At 34.2% G+C, this 15,649-nt stretch overlaps 1 protein-coding gene across 35 annotated transcripts in view; it reads right to left on the reverse strand.

The window, feature by feature from the left end:
• The window catches only part of Nrxn1 (neurexin 1), a 1,068,088-nt gene that overhangs the window by 88,581 nt on the left and 963,858 nt on the right, over positions 1–15,649 (reverse strand). The window contains exon 20 of one of the 35 annotated variants that reach the window (XM_077792131.1): positions 6,825–6,846. The exons of the other annotated variants lie outside the window; for them this stretch is intronic. Coding sequence (XP_077648257.1) covers positions 6,825–6,846 — 22 coding nt within the window. The remainder of the gene's footprint in view (positions 1–6,824; positions 6,847–15,649) is intronic. 35 annotated transcript variants of the gene reach the window in all.

A 15,649-nucleotide genomic window follows, 5' to 3' on the forward strand; every position in this document is an offset into this window, starting at 1 on the left:
TTTGTGATGCTTTTACATCTTCCCTTGAATTCGTAGTACTTTAAGAGTTAGGCCTTGAAGGATTATTATGAGGTAGTTTCAACAGAAATGTGTTATATACACTGTATTATTGAACATCAAGTTTATCATTCTAAGCATATTTGTGTCTGAGTATGTAGATATAAATTATATGTATATTTTATACACACATTATATATATATAATGAACTGCAGAACTGGCACTCCCCATTTCACACTCAAAACTCAAGTAGGTAAAGCATTAAATAAAAAATTACCTATAATTTATTCGTTGTGTGAGCACATCTGGGATCTAACTCAGATCCCAAGGCCTCACACATGCTAAGCATGCCCTCTATACATCTCCAGCTTCTACTTACAATTTTGACTTATAAACAATAGGGAAACAATATGTAATTTATATTTTTTAATCAAAGAATGATTGCATATCATTCCTTAGAGGAAGTATTTTTAAATACATGTTTATCTTTTTTCTTAAGTAGTTTCACTCATCATTATATTCCTTCTAATTAAACTGTATTCTTTAAGAGAGAGAGAGAGAGAGAGACAGAGAGAGACAGAGAGAGAGAGAGAGAATCTTTTCTGTAGATGGACACAACACAATGCCTTTATTTATTTTTTTATGTGGTGCTGAGAATCGAACCCTGGTCCTGCCCGTGCTAGGCGAGTGCTTTATCGCTGAGCCACAGTCCCAACCCCTTATTAAACTGTTTTAACACCATAATGCTATAGTCCATTCTGTAGTTCCATTTTTTCTATCCTAAAGTTATATTTTATATTGGGAGTATATTTGTAAAGCATTGTTCATATGAAAACACATGTTTCCAAATATGATTCTTCATTTGTAAAGGCAATAACTACCTGGACATTTTTCTCTGAAAGGCTGATTTTCAGAGTATGAGTTTGTGGTTTGCTATAAAGAATAAAACATGATTCATATGCTAGCCAGTGGTAGATATACAGATGCAATCACATTATTTATTTGGTAATTTCATATAAATTTTTTTTAAATCAAAATGCCCTATTTCACTTCTCAGCAGTAGTTCTGACAGATTTAACACTTTGGGCAGATTCAGAATGGGCCAGTCATGGGTGAGAGAAGAGTATTCAATGCCTACATAGACATACCCTTTTAAAAGAAAATAAATAGTTATCTCTGTAAAAGCAATCTTTGTCCATCTATTTATAAATCTCTAATTATAATAATATAAAAGTCTTTAAATACTCCAATTCCTCCTTCCCATTCAATCATCTTTTTACTCTTGAATAACTTGCTACTTATTTTTCTAGTAGAAAAAGACATGCATTCAAACTGATGTCAGGAAGAATTTTTACTATGCTAAGTCAGATAAGTTATGATTTCAGTATGCATTTCCTTAAAATTTCCATTGAATCATTAGGTAGGGAAGGATAATGTGCCAGTCTATAGTTTGAGCCTTTCTTAACTATGACTGGATAGTGATGTCAACTCTTATCTGGCAGCCCCACCAAAATTTTACAAAGTACCAAATTCCGAAAAGCACTTTAAAAGGGGATGTGATACATTTATATAGACAATCATCTACTGAGGTCTTAACATAGTACAAATATTGCTAATCTGAGATATCTGCTAAAGTTTTTTTTTGGGGGGAGGGTTAAATTACCATTTATAGTTGAAAGAACAAGTTGCTTTGGAGAGTACAAAGATGACTATAGAGCATAACTGTAGAACTTTCCCTTGTAATATGTGTAGTAAGTGAGCAAGTTACGTATGACCAGTACAGCAGGATAGCAGGAAATTTTTCTTGAAAAATACTCAAAGATTGGTATACTGGCAATTCACTTGAACAAGGATAGCTTCTGTGGAACAAAACATGTAATTACTAAATGCTTCTAGGTTACAAATATTGAAGAAGCATCTTCTCAAGAAACAAACTATTAGAGACTCAATGTTAGCTTTTATTTCACTAGACAGCCATAATTAAAGAGGACAAGGATATTAAAATCAAGAGAATTCTTCAGTACTGTCTTCCTAGATTCTGGAATTTCTAAAATATTTTCAATAGTGAAAACATTTTGGAAGACATTCTTAAAAATAGTATGCAGTCATCCATAACACATATTTTGCTAAGTAATTTATTAGGGAATCTTCTCCTTTCTTTATAACCCTATATAAAAGGTAATTTGAATACCATAACCACAAAACCAATGTCAGTGGGATACTTTAAACAACAACAGCAACATTTTTTCCTTATCATTAAAATAGTGGGTACTGGATCTTAGAATAAAAAAGTGACATCATAGTGCCTTTGGATTCAAAAAGCATATTAATTCTTGTATTTAATATTTGATACTCAGAATATTATTGATCTTCTAATACAATTAACACTCTAACATAAGAATCTTTTCCCTCCCAAGCTATAAATAAAATATATAAGTCATTTAGAAAGCTTAGCGTGAATTCAAAAATTCTTGTAAAAAAATTTTAGAGATATTTTTAAAATTTAAAAACTGGAATAACAAATATGAAACTTAATAAAATCATTGTGAAACAATTAAAAATAAAAGAAGAAAGTATATGATTCCTTCCCTAAAACTTTGGAATAAAATCAAAGAAGTGTGAAATGATGTCAAATTCTTTATTTTTAAGAAAAAGATGTTTCATATTTAGTGTGTCCTGTATTTTTATTTTACTGTATCTGAAATCTGTGAGGAGTATTGCAGAAATATCAAGAAATGAAAACATTAGAAATTTATTCAGTGACCTGTACATTCATTCCTTGTTAAAATTTCTTATATAATAAGCAAAACTAAAGCTTCTGGGGACCAAATTCCATCTTTAGTTAATGCCAAGGTTCAGTGCCTACATATCTTCCCAATTGTTGCAGAAATCAAGTCTCATACTACATCATTTTGTTGTCTCTCAAGGGACTATTTGTCCTTCTTTCTTTACTGATACCAGAGAAGAAAAAGGACACATTGAAGATAGAGATTTGTAGCAAGTGCTGAAGCTCCCTTGATATATGGTTATATGCATGTTGGACTCCATGATACAGTAGAATCCACAAGAAAGAGCATAAGTCACTCATGAGAGTTTTGGTGGTACGTTTTTGGAAAGAAAGTCACAATACTATAACTGGTTTAATAAATGTGGGCACCTGTTATGGTTTCGATGTGAGGTGTCCTCTAAAAGCTCAGATAATGGAAGAGTGTTTAGAGGTAAAATGGTTGAGTTATGAGAGCCTTAATCTAATTAAGGCATTAATCCACTTGAATGGATTAACTGGTAGTAACTGTAGGCAGGCAGTGTGTGGCTGGAAGAGGTAGGTCACTGCATGTGTGCCTTGGGGAATATATTTAGTCCCTCTCTCTTTCTCTCTCTCTCTCTCTCTCTCTCTCTCTCTCTCCCCTTCCTGGATGAGACGTTCTAAGTTGCTTTCTTCCTCCACGCCCTTCCACCATGATGTTCTCCCCCCTTATATACCCAGAGCAATGGAGTCAGTTGTCTATAGACTAAGACCTCTGAAAACCCTGAGCCCCAAATAAACCTTCCCTCCACTATAATTGTTCTTGTCAGGTCTTTTGGTCACAGCAGTGAAAAAGCTGACTAAAAGAGTGCTACTTTATTTGTAAATGGGATTTTGATATGGGATTTTGATTAATAATAATTTCATCTGAAAACTTCTTATATTTGTCACTTATCTTTTTTAATGCCATTTCAAAATATGTGCTATAAGAAACACTGATGAGATCACAGTTGCCCTGGCACTAAGTCCCACCAAAAATGAACGCAAGAATGTAACAGTGCGTGGTGTCAATCTTTTTTCTTGATTTATTTCTATGATAACTCATAACATTTTTACCAGTAAATGTTTTCAACCTGGTGATCAATGACAGGGTTGCAATGAAAAGACTAGTTTTTCACTTACTTTGAATAAAAGGTTAACCCAAGGCTTCATTCATGGATGTTGAACCAGCATCACATTAAAAAATGAGGGAGGCAAAAGCAAAGCTAATTGATTAGCGTTTTAAAAGGCAATTCAGTGGGATAATTGCTATAGCACCATTCACTTTAGGGCCAAATAAGTTTATATGGCTGTCGCTCTTAGATCTTATACAGGAAATTTAAACATTTAAGTACCAAAGTTTTGGTGCGATAGATCAAGTGGACAACAATGTTGCATACTATACAGTAAGTTTCACATATAACTTTTACAAAAGTAAAGTAACACTTCACTACAAACTTTTTAACATAATAAACTAGTTCACATATGCTATCTAGAAATATTAAAAAGAGAGTTAAACAATATCTCATGTTTATGCTAAATACTTTATATTGCTTGTTATTTCATATAATGATCACAGAACCCTGGGACTTAGATGCCATCATTCTTACTTTACAGATAAAGTTTCTTGCTAAAATCAGGTAGCTATTGTTCATTCTGTTTTCTTCCATGGGATTGTGTGTCCCAGAAAAAACAGGGATACATGAAGAATGGTGATTTGGAATAGGTCCTGAAGCTGGCATGAGATATGTACATATATCAGAAAGGCATAAATAGTATGTCTTATATTCCAGGGCAGAACAGATTAGGAACTGAGACTATAAACTCAATCTAACAAAACCTCAGGACTATTGTAAAGACTGCTGCAATAAACATGTGAGTGCAAATAGCTATTCAAAGCACTAACTTCATTTCCCTTGAGTATATATTCTAGTAGGATGCTTATTCATATGATAGTTCTATTTTTAACTTTTTGAGAAACCCCCATACTATTTTCCATAATGATTGTAAAAATTTACATTCCCACCAACAGTGTGCAAGGGTTATCTTTTCTCTACATCCTTACCAACATTACTAGTTCTAATTAATTAATTAGGTACCAAGGATTGAACTCAGGGGCCCTCAAGCACTTAGCTGCACCCCCAGCCCTTTTTGTCTTTTATTTTGAGCTAGGGTCTTGCTAAATTGCTGAGGCTAGCTTCGGACTAGTGATCCTCCTGCCTTAGCCTCCTGAGTTGCTGGAATTACAGGCATGTGACATCACACTATTTTAATGTGACATCACTCTATTTTATTTTTTAATAAGTCATTGTTACTGGAGTGAGGTGACATTTCATTGTGATTTTGATTCACATGTCCCCAATGATCAAGTAATATTGAGCAATTTTTCCTATATCCACTGACAATTTTTTCTCTGTTTTCTTTTGAGAAATGTCTGTTTAGGTCTACTGTCCCTTTTTTTAATGTGTACAATTTTTATAATTTTGTGTGCCAGCTCAAAAAATTAACTTAATTTAAAAAAAGAAAAATAGAACAACAAATATATATATATATATATATATATATATATAATCTTCACTACTCCCCTGTAATACTACTAAATGCATAGGAAAGATTTTGTCTTGAGAGTTTATCTAAAAGTCTTAAACTTAGAAGTAACCTAAGGTTCGATTTAGGAAAAATTAAAGAGTTTTTCTTGATCTAATACCCTAATTTACCTGCTCACATTTCTTAATCTATGAAAAAAATTTATAACATATACATTATCCTACAGGGATAATAGACCTAAAAGGGACAATAGACCTAAACAGACAATACAAAATTTTCTATAAGAGGGAAGATTTGGCTTCTAATCAATTATAGCTATAGCTAAAGAATTAAACTCTTGAGTTCAGAGAACCAGGTTCTAGTCCCTTTTCTCCAATTAATTTTATCACTAGAGTAAGTTTTTTTTTTTTTTAACTTTTCAGGTTACAAGAAATTAAAGTGAGGATTTGGACTAGCTGATAAATGAAAATCACGGATGTTTTAGGATTGTGAGATATTCTATAATTTTCACTCTCCCTGGGTACTTGACAATTAGATACAATAACCTACACTAACTACTATGAAGGGCTACATGATCACTTAGAATACATGGGTCAAGTCCTGGATAGGTTTATAAATTAGTCAGTTGAGGGCTGAGAGTGAGTGTGGTAGGAAATAGAAGAGAAACAAACAAACAAATAATAAAAATCTTTCACAAGGATCTCTACTGACCCCTTACACCTAGAATGTTCCTTTTAACTTGTTCAACACTAGATTTATACAAATGCATCCACCATAGTTTCACAGCCAATCTCCAGAGACGATGTAGAAATAAGGTTTAGGAAGCAATAGCAAGTATGAATAGATGGAGAAATGGGATTTTATGTTAAGAAAACTGGCCTGTACAGAGACCTGGAAGGGGAGGTGAGGAATTAGAGATGTTGAAATGGAATGGAACTTAGAGAGGCAGAGAAAGCAGATGTGCAATGCCATATGGAATGACATTACTACAGCAGAGGAAGCCATGATCTTCAGGAGAGTGGAGAAAGAAAATGAGGTGGGTGAAGAGGGAGCAAGTGAGAAGCAGAGTGCATGAAAGGAAAACTGGACAAGGTCAATAGGGGGAAAATCTGAATATGCTTTGGGGGTGTCTATATTTTTAAATACTTTTACTAGAAATAATAACATTCACTTGTTAAGCATCTTTAAGGGCCAGGAATATTGCATCTAGCATCTGTTGTAATTTTTACAATGATCTTGCAAACTAGTTTATAGTTTTCCATTTTCTGGATGTGTAAGCAGGTTAAACAGCTTGATGAAGGTCACCAGATGGTAAGTGGGGGGCTGGGAAGAGAACACAAGAGTGCTCTGCAGCTAACATCATGCTGGCTTCCAGTCCCTCACTAATTTTGCAAATATGCAAAGGGGTGACTTTGGCCCATGTGGCCCAGCCTCAGGCTAGCCCCAGCTGGGGACATTTTATCCTGGCTTTTTAGAAAGTGCTCTTTTACTCACTGGTTTAATGGAGGACATCAATCTTTTTATTTTCAGCATCCAGGAGGATGATTTGCAGATATGGCAATTGAGGGCATAAAATACTTAAGAATATATATCAGCCAAGAAGCAAGAGTTACTAATTACCATTTATCACTGCAGCAGATTCATCTCTCTACTATTTAAAGTCCACTTTCTACATACAAGAATAGGAAGTATCCACCAGATTTGAGCTTGAACATCTATTCAATTTTTGAGGCACCGGCTATCAGAAATACAGAATGTTTATGTTTAAAACAGAAACTTTTTCTTCCACAAATTTGGCCCTGAAATGTCCTGCAATTTCAATGTCAGGAAGTTTGCTACAGTGGTCTGGAGAGCCTAGTCCATCATGAAAATGTGCTTTCTTTTTCGACACCAGATGAATATCTCTTGCCTGCATATTGCTCAAAATGGCCATTCCCTTCACACGGTTATGTTTTATTATTCATGTCATCAGATCTGGCAATGTGAGATTTATTTAGAGGGAACATTTCATCAATTTCAAAACATAAAGTATGCTTGTGTCTCTCAAAGGGTTTAGTGACACCTTAAATTAGTCCTGACCTGTTAGGGGAAGTATAAAGAACACACTTTTCCTGAAAACCATTAAAATTGCATACTCAAAAAAAAAAAAATACATGACCAAAGTTGAACAAGGGATACACTCCTCCTGGTGACTCATTCAATGTGTTATTTTTCTACCTAGGGAAGTATATTCGTTCACTGCCTTTTTAGATTATGGCCCTGAGAATATTCTCACCCAGATGATGGAGCATGTAAAACAAAGACAACTTGAAAGTAATTCCTATGAATTAACAGATTTTATGATATTTATGTGCTGCCCACTTGCCCACATCCCTTCCCTCCTTTTTGCTGCACTGAAATTTGTTTCCCACACAGCATTGGAAATAATCTTATTAAATTATAAATCAGACCCTGGTATTCTTCTGCTTATACCTTACCCTGGGAAGAAAGCCCGAGTCTACCCCATTTTCTACAGCGCCCTGCATATCCTAGTCTCTATCTCCAATATAGGTGAAATTAAATCAAATTACATTTACTTCCTATGCAATCTTACCATATACCCATTTATCAAAGTTCCACTCCTACATTAAATCCCATTGTTTCAGTGATAGATAAGCTCACTTCCAATTAAAGCTGTATTACTTTTCTATGTGATGAGAGAGTCTATCTTCAAGATCACTGTGTTTACACCTGCAGTGTTTTGCAAGGTGTCTTGGGAATAATAAATTCTGAGACCACAGAGTAAAAACAAAGGTGAGAGAAACTGTGGAGAAAAAAAAAAAGTCTGTCCATAAATGCAAGGGTCCCTGTTGTTTTTTTTTTTTCTCTCTCAATTCCTTCCCTTGGCCATAATCATATAAAATGTTTACCAGTTGTTAAGAGGGTGCTTGTTTGGAGTAAACCATTAAAATATTGCTGTTTAAAACTCTTGTGAAGGTACTGATGGAGCTTTTAGAATCCTATAAATACAGAAAATTCTATGTATCTTTCTTCTCTAAAGACTTTTTAATCCAGTCTTCTCAGCTACCTCACAAGGAGAGATCAATGCACTTGAAAACAATACTCAGATTCTAAAATAATAATACCTTTTTGAATACTCAATGTTACAAACATAATCTTACTAACTTAAATAGCATCTTGGATAAGGATACAGAGTCTTGTTTTATATATAGAGAAAATGAATCACAGGAGTCCTATTGAATGTTCCATGAGTTTTCTGGGGCAGGGTTAAGAAAAGGGATCCTTTTACCTGCAAATGCCATAATCTTATTCTCTTTTAATACTGAGTAAGTCAATCCCCCCCCCCAAAAAAAAACCCAAAGGCCAAATGTTCTCTCTGATAAGTGGATACTGATCTATAACAGGGGAGGCATGGGAAAAAATAGAGGAACTTTGATTGGGCAAAGGGGAGGGAAGAGGAGGGAAGGTGCACACGAGCAGGAAAGATGGTGGAATGAGATGGACATCCTTACCCTAGGTGCATGTTTGGCTGCACATATGGTGTGATGCTACATTGTACAACCATAGAAATGTAAAGTTGTTCTGTAATTGTGTACAATGAATCAAAATGCATTCTGCTGTCATGTGTACCTAATTAAAATAAACAAATTAATTTAAAAAAGCAAAGAAAAGGGATCTCCCTCCTTGGACCCTCCTCCCAGCATATGAATAGGCGACCCCACAGAACACCATTGGGCCCTTAACTTCTGAATTCTTCCCAGGGCAGTGCCTGGCAGGTAGTGAGTGTGCAACAAATGAGCTATCAAAATAAAAGGATATGATGCAAAGCCACTAGATTGTCTCTGGAAGTATCTGATCCCTACTCTTAATTTCTTTGCTCTACATATCTACAAATTGCTACTATATTCTAGACACCTAATGGCTTTCTTTTTGACTATGATTATATGAAATAAGGTGGGGTTAATGGAAATAATGGATTTCTCAGATGAGATTAATTGAACAATGAATCCATAACACTTATAACCAAGGCAATGTGTTGGGTTCAAATATAATCAAGATACAGAATCTTTCCTCATGGAGCTTGCAATGCTGTTGGTACTTGCAATGGTCTGAATTTTGAGTTTGTTCCCAAATTCACAGTGAAACCAAATCCCCAAATTGGTAGTATGAGCAGGTGGGGCCTTTGAGATAGGATTAAGAGGGACAATCCCTCATTAATGGGATAAGTTCCCTCCCAAGGGGCTGAAAAGACCAGAATTCTACCCTTCCACCATGTACACATTGTGAAAAGGTGTCCCTCTGTGAACCATGAAGCAGTCCTTCATCAGATACCTAATCTGAGGGCAACTTGATCTTGAAATTTCCAGCCTAGAAAGAGGTGAAATGATTTCTCTTGTCTAAAAGCTGTCATATTTATCCTATTTTGTTGTAGAAGCTGCACAGGATAAAGTCAATGAGGTAGCTCCTGTAAACTGAGTTGTGTCTCTCCAGAATATTAAAGCCCTAATTCCCTTACATGATTGTATTTGGAGATAATATCTCTTAGGAATTTATAAAGGTTAAGTGAGATCATAAAGGTGGGATTCTGTGTAAGGGTGGGGTCCTAACTCAACAGGAGAAGAGAATACATTCATCTTCTCCCTCTCCTCTGATCTCCCTTTTTTTCTATGTACAGGAACCAAAGTCCATGCAAGCTTACAGCAAGATGGCAGCCTCCTACAAATTAAGCCAAGAGGCTTCAGATTGAAATCTACTTTGCTGAAACTCTAATTTGGAATTGAGAGATCAGAAATTGAGAGAAATAATTTCTGTTGATTAAGCCACTCAGTCTATGGCATTTTGTTATAACAGCCCAAAAAGGTCACAAAAGCAGTAGGTTACATTGAGTTCAAATGCAGGCTACACTACTTACTGTGAGACTTGAACTTTCTTACCTGTTAGCCTTAATGAGTCACAAGAACTTCTTCCATAGAAGAGTATTTACTTGAAAATGTTATCATGAAATTTAACTGAGCAAAAGCATACAAAGTGCTCTGGGAAACTGTTCTCTGTCATTGGTAGAGACCACAGGGCTGCAGCCTTGGGTTCCCTGCAGCTTGACCCAACTTTAGACAAGTTGCTTCCTGACCACAGGTCTCTGACCTTCTATTTCTTACAGCATTTACTTTAGAAAACTTGTAATTACAAATTCTTTCTTTGCCTCTTTTGAAATGTATATAAATATCCTTAAAAGCCTCTTGACAGTTTTATGACCTAGGAGGTTTCTCCAGGTTCTAAGAGCCATCTCTTTGAAGTATAATTATCAACAGAGTGCCACTGTCTCTCCAGTGTCATTTAAGATAGTGTCCAATCTAACCAAAGCATGGGAGTAATTTAAAACTACCTTCTGAATTAAAGATATGAGAAAGTTTACTTTCTCTTTGTGGAATGCAACCAGCCAACATAGGTTTGCTATAACGCCTCTACCCCAGTTCTTAAAAACTGTTCAGCTTTTTGCTTTAGCACCGTTGAATTCAGTCTCTCTTCCCTTTTGCAATAGTATTGAATAAAGTCATCTTTACCTGGGTAACTTTGTTCAGTCCATTTTTTTTTTACTTTGAGAGACAACATCCAATATAATATACAACTTGAGATATGTTGTTATGACTTATATATTGGTTTGACCATGTATATAGTCTTGTATAAATAGTTGCATATATTTTGTATGGCAGCAGTTATTTATGGCATGTTTCACTGTTTTACTAGAAATTATGGTCAAGATTTTAAAATTAATATTATTCAACAGTTACTTAGGGAGTACTCTCCTTGGTGGTTTTAAATCCTGCAGTAACATTGGATGCTATCTATGGAACTGGAGCCTTGTATGTGATTCAATATGCACTTGAACACCCCACTAATTTCATGCAAAGGGGGCAGGGGAATGAGAAAAAGGAGTTACTAACTCATAATTGTAAAATACTGCCTACACATCACAATACCTGATCTCAAATTATACTACAGAGTTATGACTATAAAAATAGCATGGTGTTGGTCTAAAAACACATATGAAGATCAAGGGAACAGAGCAGAAGACACAGAGATGAATTCACATAGATATAATCATCCAATCCTTGACAGGTGGCAAAAACATACAATGGAGAAAAGGAAGCTTTTTTAACAAATGGTGCTGGGGAAACTGTATTTTTGATATGCAGAAGAATGAAGATAGATCCTTTGCTCTCAATCTGAATGAAAATAAATTCAAACTGGCTCAAAGACCTAGAGGTTAGACCAGAAACAATGCAACCACTAGAAGAAAACACAGGGTCAACACTCCAACTTACTGGAGCAGGCTCTGACTTTCTTAATAAGACTCCTAAAATTTAGACTTAAAGCTAAGAATCAATAAGTGAGATAGTATAAATTTAAAAGCTTCTACATATCAAAGGAAACAAGAATATGAAAAGAGAACCTACAGAATGGGATAAAAAATTCCCAACTACTCTTTCAACAAAAGATTAATATCCAGAATATATAAAGATTTAAAAAATTTTAACACCAAATAAATAAATGACCCAAGTCAATAAATGGGCAAAAGATCTAAATAGACATTTCTCAAGAGAAGGAATACAAATGACCAACAAATGTGTGAATAAATATTCAACATCTTTAAAAATGAGGGAAGTGCAAATCAAAACTCCACAGAGATTTCATCTCACTCAGGTTACAATGTCAATCATCAAGAATACAAATAACAATAAGTGCTGGCAAGGATATGAGGACAAAGGTACACTCAGGTACTGTTGGTGGGACTACAAATTGATGCAATCATTTTGGAAAGTAGTATGGAGATTCTTCAAGAGACTAGGAATGAAATCATCACATGACCCAGTTATCCCACTCCTCAGTTTTTATTCAAAAGAACTAAAATCCGTATTCTATAGTGGTACATGCATGCCAATGTCTATAGCAGCACAATTCACCATAATCAAGTTATGAAACCAGCTTAGGTGTCCATCAATAGTCAAATCAATACAGAAAATGTGATATATGGAAGAAGGGAGGGCATGGGAAAGCAGAGATATGAAATTCACCAAATTATGTTTTTTCCATGTATGTATATATTACAATTAATACTACATATATTTATGTATATATATATATATGTGTGTGTGTGTAATATACTGACTAAAATAATGTATATTATTATAGAAGGGATATCAGTAGAGTAGGGAGGGGAAAGAAAAGGTACTAAAGAATTAGACTGATCAAATCATGTTTTGTGCATGTGTAAATACAGCAAAATGAATCATACTACTATGTAGAATAAAATTTAACAATAATAATTATAAGTAAATTTTACAGTGGGATTGATTTCTAAAGAAGTCTTTAGTATGTGGCACATAGATTAATATGTAAAACACATATTCTCCACTAAGCAAATATTAAGTTACATAAGTATTCCAGTATACAAATGACACTCATTTCTATGAGTAAAGTATAAAGTTTTAATATCTATAAAGAAAACAGCATATTTGGAAGGAATCATTTGCTTAAGCTCAGTTTCCTTTATTAGAATATTAATCTTCACTCATTTTTGAAAAGTTTAACATAGTTTTCATCAAGCACAATGAGTTACAAAGGAAATCCAAAAGAATATCTCAAATGACTTTTTAATCTAAATTGTCCTACTTATTACATATGGGATATTTTTATTTTTCACTTACCCATATCTATCTTGACTATAATTCAGAATTTATCAATGTAAATAAATGAAATTGAATACCATTACCTTATTACCTTTATGGTAATCTTTCAGTACATAGTACAATTACTCAGGCATTTACAAAATATAAAATTTAGAGGACTTTTAACTCAATGAGGTTGAAAAGAGTGAACAAATAGTATTTTTCCTATTCTCCTATTTTCAGAGGCTAATCATTTGCTTCCCTACACACCTAATTGTGTACTTAGAAAATATCAATGCACAGGGAAGAACAATGCTATTTGTCTCATCCAAACGCATCCTATAAATGTCCAAGTGCTAATAAGTGCTAGAAATGTATCTCAAGACTCTCCATGCATGCTGCATTTGGAGGTTGTTTGGAAGTTCAACCCCTTTAGTAAAAATAGTGAAAGATATATCCAGTTCTTGGCCCTTAATTCACCACTCCATGGTAGGGTGTTCTTATGGGAGAGTGTGTCTCCTGGTCTCACTGGATGTCAATGACTGTCTCTGGCCTCTTTAGCAACATATGAATTCTCATAGATCAAATGACACAGTTGCCCTCTAGCCCATTCTCAAAAGAGCGAATACATTCTCTTTGTTAACAGATCAAATGTGTTAAAAAGAATTCAGTATGGTGTTTCAAAATAGAGAAATATCTGCCATTTACTTTGAAAATTCCTTTTGGAGAATAATAAAAATGACAGATATGCCATTTCACTGGGACTAGAGCCAGCCATTATTACTAGGAAGAATATGATTTCTAAATATTCTGAAACTCTGATGGTATGTGCACAAGATGAAAAGTATCTTTGTTCACTCACAATGAATATTCCCTATATAAATTAAAATAAGATTTTCTTTGGTTCTCCTGGAGAATGGAAAGTTTGACCTGAAACTTTCTCTACTGTGATATTGCTAGTCTCAATTAGGTCGTACTATTTATGATTGATTCAAGACCAGAAGGCTAATTAGGAGATTATGTTGTCATTGTTCATTGCAGAGAAAGATGAGATGGTGGAAGCAATGAAATAAAGTTAAATTTTAGGCATTTTTCAAAGGATGTTTGGATAGGCCATTGAGGTTGAATTTGTAGAAATTAGTAGTACCATAAAAAATACACCAAGCTTCCAATTTGAGAGCAGAAGTCTGTTTCAAGTTCAGAACGTGCCATGGACTGACCCATGCTCCTCCAAAATTCAGCACTTGATATCCCAATGTGACTGTACTTGTGAGATAGGACTCTTAGGAGGTAAGTAATGTTGCTTGCGATTATAAGAGTAGGTCTTTAATCCCAAGAGACTTGAATCCTTTTACAGTAACAGACATACCAGAGAGCTGTCAGCAGAAACGAATGGGGCAGCACTCTGCTCTTAGCTATTATCTCATCCAGAACGATGAGATAATAAATCTCTGAGGTTTAAGTGACCCATTAGGTGACGTTTTGTTACAGTGAAATTTTTATGTTAGATTTATCTCCGTTCACTAAAATTGAATCAACGTGAGGGCAGGAATTCCAATCCATTGTGTTTGTTGCTGCTTCTGGACTGCCTGAATGGTCTCTTTCCCATCCACAGTGCTTGTCTTATAAATATTTACTTTGCAAATAAATAAAATGATGCTAATATCGGAATATGGTTGTGGATATTTTTTTATACCTATATAGATCTGTGGCCTGTCTTCATCATATTTTCTTTCCTTTCTAAAATGCTTTTTCTATGTTAATTCATCTGAATACTTCTACCATAATGTCTACATGGATAATTTATATGTAGTCTAAAAATGAGGAGATTTTAGTGAAGGTGACTGGCATGCATCAAAATGTAATTCAAAAGCTTAATTCATTTATTTTAAATCAAAAATATAAGATTGGTTCTACTTTTCTTAAATAAAGTTGAAGTCCTGTCTTATATTTCATTCTTCCGTTCCATCACCTGATAATGAAGGCTTAGTGATGTGAAAATGAGAGTATTTTAGTGACTAGACATCATGGGAAAAAATAAAAGTTGATGTAACTTGACTATTTGAAATAATAGAATCTAGTCTTGAAAAAATTAAATAAAAAGTTTGGATAATTTCTAAAACACACCTCTTCAGCATTGTGATACTTTACCTAATGTGTGCATTTGAGTTTCAGCTTTCTCATTTTCTAAGAGGTCATACCACTTGATAAAAACACATTTTTCTGTTACTAATTAGTTAGATTTTTCCTTTCCATATGAAGTGGAGTTTCACTCTATTTACATACTTCTTAGAATGGGAGTGTTCTTTTATTTCTTGTTTTTAGATTGCAAAAACAAAAAGAACAAAAATGCTCTTAATTTCTGACACATGTTTAGCTAAGCTGATCTTATAGGAAAGTTAAAGTGAATTAAAAGAAAACACCGGAACTATATTACTATCAAAACGATATTCTTAACTTCAGAGGACAATGACCTTCTTTGAAGTTCTGATCTCTCTTTAGCTTATGACTTTAATGAGAATATTTAGCAAAAAAGAAAAATTACAACAACAAAGCATATACTTATATAATATAAACTCAAATGTAAAAAATTGAGCACAATGTAAGGTATGTGTGATTATGAAAAATATATTCATTTATTTATATCTCATA

The sequence above is a fragment of the Urocitellus parryii genome, chromosome 12 (assembly GCF_045843805.1).
Source record: "Urocitellus parryii isolate mUroPar1 chromosome 12, mUroPar1.hap1, whole genome shotgun sequence".
In the NCBI taxonomy this organism is placed as follows: Eukaryota; Metazoa; Chordata; class Mammalia; order Rodentia; family Sciuridae; genus Urocitellus; species Urocitellus parryii.